Raw genomic sequence first — 6,402 nt, forward strand, 5'->3', positions numbered from 1 at the left:
TGAATCTTGAATGGGCAAAGTATGAGTTTATGCATGATCTTATGAAACCTATGCGAATGTTAAAGGGTGATTTGAGAGTTAAGTGTCAAATAATGATGTTTTATGTTATGTTGTGAAAGACTATCCTCATAAACACACACTAGCATGATGTACATAGAAAGAATTCTTAGGATAACGAGTATATATAAGTAAGAAAATATTGTTCCATGGAAGTTATGGTTAACACACCAAGTGGATATTGACATTGAAATAGTAGCTCTCCCGTTAATAGAGGTCGGGTTTCTAGAAGAAGTCTCATAAGATGGAAGCTCCCCCGTCAGTGTACTCCGATTTCTAGTAAAAATATCCTCATTTCATAAATTAAGTGCCCTCATAGGATGATTAGCTAGTTCATCCACTTAAGCTGCTAGAAGTTCTTGCTTTTACCTAGGCAAGTAGAACAATTCTTTTTGGTTTGGGGGACATCAGGTTATGATGTTATAGTTCCCATGGTCTCTAATTTGATTAAGGATAATTTTCCACAACAAGATTATAGTGAACTAAGGTTACAAAGGAAATATCTCATACATGTTTAAAGTTTTATTTAGCTTGCATTGACCATGATATTATGACTTGTGTTATATTTACCTTTTTATATTATGTTTTACTTAGTCAATTGCATGTTATGAAATGAAATGTCTCTTTTAGCATATTTTAAATGTTTTAATGCATAACTATCATACTTAGTGCATTTTTTTACCAACACATACTTTTCCCTACATTTTCTCCAAATGTAGGGTCCGATAGACATGATTCCCATTTTAGTGGCATGATCTTGGACTTTTATTCTTTCCCGAGCTTGGTGAGTCCTTATGGTGTGAGGACTAATTACTTTCGTTTTAGTTTCTCTTTTGTTTTTATTTTTTGTTTTGGACAGGATATATTGTCTACTCCTAATTTTGTTGGATTGTAATAGATGGCTATGTTGATATATATGTTTAGACTCCCCGCTTTTCTAAAAAAATATTTTGGACTTAAGATGATTGTTTACTCTTTATTGTTCTATTTCTTAAGTTGTGAAAGCTAAGTGGCTTGTATGGAGTCCTTCGGGGTTCTATATGCCATTTTAAATCTAGGGTGTAGCCCTGGGTCGTGAAAAACTTTTTAATCAGAGCACCAGGTTTAGAACGGTCATAATATGTCTCATAAGCCGCGTCAAGTAGAGTCTTGTTAATGAGTGTGAAGAGAGCCACATTTATGATGAGAGGCTTCAAGATTATTAGGAAACTTCACTTCTTTCATTACTCTAAAGTCATGCTATAGAGTTTGAATATTTAAATTCTCTCTCCTAATACTTAGCTTATGCTCCTCAAGATAAGTCTACTCGAAGGGCTTACTCTAAAAAGAATGTGAGTAAGAATTTTGAACAAGAAGCTCCTCCTCATTCTTCGGTCGATCCCTTGGCCGAACAAGTTACAAATGCGGAGTTTAGATTGAATTTTTAAGTGTTGGCTCGAGCCATGACAGCCCAAGCCAATAGAGAGGTGGTAGTTCCTGTGAAGGAAGAACTTCTTACACTAGTAAAGTGTTTGATGAAATATCCAAAATAATTAAGTAATTTTCTGTTTTAAATGTTAAGATGATATTACTTTTGGATAACTAATCTTGCACATGATTTATGCACCTATGTACATCTTTAAAATAATGTAAACAAGCCTCACCAGGAATATATCATCAATTATATAGTTTATATGTTATTTATTGAGTAGGCATTAGTGTCTAAAAGGGTGTTTGAATTGAATTAAAAGCTGATTAAACCTACATTCAAGTCAGTTTTAAACATTTGGAAGTGTTTGTCAAATATAAAAAAAATAACTTTATTTATCTAACAAACGAAATAAAATTAGTGAGGAAGTGCTTGACAAGAACAAAAATTACTTAAAATAAGTTTAGAATGACTTAAAATAAGTCAAAAACCAAAAGTAAGTCTCAGCATACTTTTATTATTTGGCTCAAAAGTTATTTCAAATTGACTTTTTATTATTGAATTAAAAACTACTTGTAAGTCAATACAAACGGGCGCTGAGTCATTCAAATAAAGACGTTAAAATATTTGATGATGTACATACGGATAAATGAATTTTAGTTTTAGCATAAAAATTGAAATAGAATTGTATAATCTTTTTTTTAAAAAAACATGAACTTTCAGTTTTTTTCTTCTCAAAATAGTGAATTCATGGAAAGTCGGCGAGTGCACTCCTACACATACTATGATGAAGTAATTATAATATTTACTATTTGTTTTTGACGTATACATTAAAAATTTAGCCACATATATCTATTAACATTGTGAAGTATGTAAAGTTATATTTATTTTAAGATTTATCATACCAAGGTTTGTCAAAGTAATAGATAATCTTTTTTGCCTTTATCAAATTTCTTCATATTTAAACTTACCGTTAATTTTTCACTGAGGAAAAATAAGTGAACCACATCATATATTTTTTCTAAAATGATAAATAGTAAAAGTGGGCTTTGTGGTATAGCAAATAATTGTACGAGCAAGGAGAAAATTAGGAACGTCGGTCGCTAAATATTTTAAGAAATAAAAATTGATTGAGCTCAAAACATTGAGAAGACGATATACAATCTATGGGATAAGATTCAATGGTAAGTAGAAGCAACACAAATTACTTTGATCTGTGCATTTTATTTTGCCAATATACATATTTGAAATGTATTATGTAATAACTTTATCATTTTTGTATATATGTCTTATGCTTGTGTGAATGATACTAGCATATAAGCCTATCCTTCATCACCAAATGACAATGTAAAACATCGACTACTTGAAAATATGATGTGTATATGTACGTGTAAACACACACACACACAAGCATTGTTTCTTTTTTATTTGCCTTTAAATTCAATTAGATATTATTACCTTGCAACTTTATAATTTTTTATTTAGTTACAAGGTAACCTTGTAGTAGAATCACATATATGAAATTATAGACTCATAATATGAATGTGATAGTAGACCCATATTATGAATACAATAAATAAATCTAAAAACACACATGAAAGCAAACGTCATAGAAAGAGCCATATAATGTGAAAGCATTAAATAAACAGATACATTCGTAATATGAAAGTATTAAGTAAACATGATAATACACGTGATAGCTAGAATCATAACAAGAAAGCATTGCAATACTCGTGAGAAGTATACTCACACATCTACTATAAATTTCACAAGTGTTTCTCTTGAAATTGCTCAGCCTTATTCAATAGAAATATATTACTGTCTTCTTCCTATCATTTTCTTTTGCAATGGAAAATGTGACTAAAAAAGGTAAGCAAAAAATTGAAATGAAGCTTATCGAGTCTGAGAGAGCACGTGCTGTGAGTTTCTCAAAAAGAAAAAAAACTTTGTTTGAGGATGCAAAGAAGTTTGCAACTCAGACCGGTGCAGATGTTGCTGTGATGCTCTTTTCACCAGGTGGAAAACCATATTCCTGTGGTTCCACAAGTGTAGAAGAGATAACTGAAAATTTTTTCAAAATGAAAGTGGAGGACCCCCGGCGTCATTATGCTGAGGGTGAATTTAAAGGTTTTGAGGAATTAAAAGATCTTCATAAAGAATTGCAAACTTGTAACGAGAAAGAAAAAAAACGAGTACTAATGCATAAGATTCTGCACCCTGGATCAGAAATACCTCAAGATAAACATATGGAGGAGCAGAAGTTGGCATTGAAGTTGCGGGTAGAGAATATTAAAAAAGAAACACTAAATTCTATTTTGAAGGAGCATATGAAATTTGATTTAAATGTTGCCCCTAATCCAGAAGATGAGGAGGAATATTGAAGTCAGGAGTATCATGGAATTTATAATTGGAGTTAATAAAATTGAAGCTATGCTTAGAAAAGATTTAACTAGAGATTGAGTCTTCTATCATGAACATTTGTTGTCTTTTTAATGAAGTCACTTGTTGTTAGTAATGAATTATCAATCTATATGAGGTTTTATATTAAAAAAAATAAAAGGTCATGAATTTCTTATGTTACTAAGTCGGTTTTTTTCATCCTCAGTGATGCTTTGTGTTGCCTAAATTTATAAATTAATTGAATTTTTTTAGTAACTAGTCAATATTGTGAAAGTGATAAATCAAAGAAAACTCTCATACACTCGTTAAATTTTCTTTTATGTTTTTATCTTCGACAAAATTAGTGCATTTACATTTTACATCTAGGCTAGCTCTCTGTGAGATGGTGAAATCTCTCTAATATGGATGTATCTTCATCTATTTAAATTAGAAGAGATGTATTGGAAAGGACAATAAGAAAACTTAACTTGAACAACGTTTTCATTGAAAAACCTTTTTTTTTAGGATCCGACAACTTATATAGGAACTTTTCTAATATCAATTGACTCTAATGGCATATTCGATATTACAAGAGAAGTCGGATCTTATTTTTAACATGATAAGCATATATATTGAACTAAAGTATCTATTTTTTTTGCCACAAGCTCATACATAAAAAAGGTTCCTTTCGTGTATGATACAAAAAAAAATTTCTCAAGTACATTAGCCTTAGAGAATAGTTTTCCAAATTCAACTTAATTCTTTTCTGGATCCAATTTTTTGTAACGTCGATTACTAAATTAGCAATTTAGGTATAAATTATCTTAATGTAAAACTACCTCTTATAAAAAGTAGTTCTTGCATAATAATTTTAAAATTATTACATAAGAACCCATTAATTCTATGTGTTACGATCTCCGCCTAACTAATATCTTCATTTAAATGGTAAAATAAGTAAATAAATCCTCTCTAATTCACCCCGCTAATAGGTCCAATAATAAATTTGAGGTTTTTGGGAATAGAAGATACTCACTCCTTTTGTCAGACACATCCCAAATAGTTAACTCTTTTTTATACAGTATTGTTTCCCATCAACAATTGTGCATAATAATTTTTATTTTTGAAGAAAAATACACATACGTTATAACTACTATATATAACATCTACTCAATAATAATCTAACAAAACATTATTTAGTGAAATAATTTCTATGAATTGTAATTGTGGTATTAGTTGATATTTTATGAAATAAAAAAATTCATTCCTAAAAGTTCACATGTTTTTATTCTACTAGATATATGTCGTCCGTGTGAGCATAGGTCTAACAATATGTCCGTGTGTATGAAATATTTTTGCTGGAATGTAAATTTAAAATATCTACAGGATATATATATCTGTATATACATACATTTTTGCACTATTTATGCATATTTATTTACATATTTATATAATTACATCTAGTAGTCATCTTGTTTTGGATATCTATTATGGTAGTTGAGTGGATGGTAGATAGTGTTGTAACACTAAAGCATGATAAATCAAGATGTGTGTATTCTTATTTGTCTTAAAATCCAAACTTTCAAAAGACAGTGTAGGAACAAAAGAAATTAGTATGATTTTTATTTAGTCTACAAACTTCCTCGAATAAATAAGCAAGTGGAAAGATAAGGGGCTTGCATGAAATTGGTAGTAACTTATCACAACTCAAAAACACTCATGATGACACTTGGCGATTCCCACCAATACAAGTGAGAATCAATCCAAAACCTACTGTTGCCATCCATAAGGACCACTGATGGTCCTTAGGTTTACCCACGTACCGTAGGTGGGGTTCGTGATTGGCCATACAAAAAGTTGTCCAGGCTTAGAACCGCGACTGGACCTACAGACCGTAGGGGTCCACAATCCGTGGTTCTGACCCCCTAAGATCAGTTCCCAGACCACCTAACTACGGATGTGCTTGACAGACCGTTGGTCCAGTCGCGATCCGTGATAGTGGTGTCGTGTGGGTCACTGTTTGACTGTTATTTTCAGGGGCAGTTAGATCTTTTCCTAATTAATTAATTAATTCCTATACAAATATCGTTTTGCCTATATTTAGAACCCCTATATAAGTCTTTTTACTTTAAATTCACCATATTTAATTCATTCTTCCAACTTTCACTAAAGAAATCAAATCTCCTCCGAAATATTCTCTCTCTTGAAAGTTTGAACAAGAAGAAAATAATTCAACATAGGGTTTCAATCTAAGATATCAATTACTCCATTGAAGAGAAGCAAGTGGACTTTGTGGTATGGTAGGTTTCATCCATGAAATCTCATACCTTCATGGAGTCCCCAAATCCCTCTATTCCTAAAGGTAGAATTCCCTAGTTAGGTAGGGTTTTCTTCAATCACCATGGATTCTTTTCAATATTTATCTTAATAATTGAATTATGTTTAAATATTCATGAATTGATGATTTACAATGCTTTTTTGATGTTTTCCCTATGAACCCATGCAAACCCCATTGCATATGATGTGGGTTGTTGATTATGAAATTGGAATTTTATGATCCA

The 6,402-nt window shown here is 31.1% G+C and overlaps 1 protein-coding gene across 1 annotated transcript; it reads left to right on the plus strand.

Annotated features, from left to right (window-relative positions):
* Positions 1-3,351: 3,351 nt before the first annotated feature.
* LOC138342057 (agamous-like MADS-box protein AGL29) lies at positions 3,352-3,846 on the plus strand. Its single transcript, XM_069294240.1, has one exon. It carries the CDS (start codon positions 3,352-3,354, stop codon positions 3,844-3,846), a length of 495 nt encoding a protein of 164 aa, XP_069150341.1.
* The last annotated feature ends 2,556 nt before the right edge of the window (positions 3,847-6,402 follow it).

The sequence above is a fragment of the Solanum lycopersicum genome, chromosome 2 (genome assembly GCF_036512215.1).
Source record: "Solanum lycopersicum chromosome 2, SLM_r2.1".
Lineage (NCBI taxonomy): Eukaryota > Viridiplantae > Streptophyta > Magnoliopsida > Solanales > Solanaceae > Solanum > Solanum lycopersicum.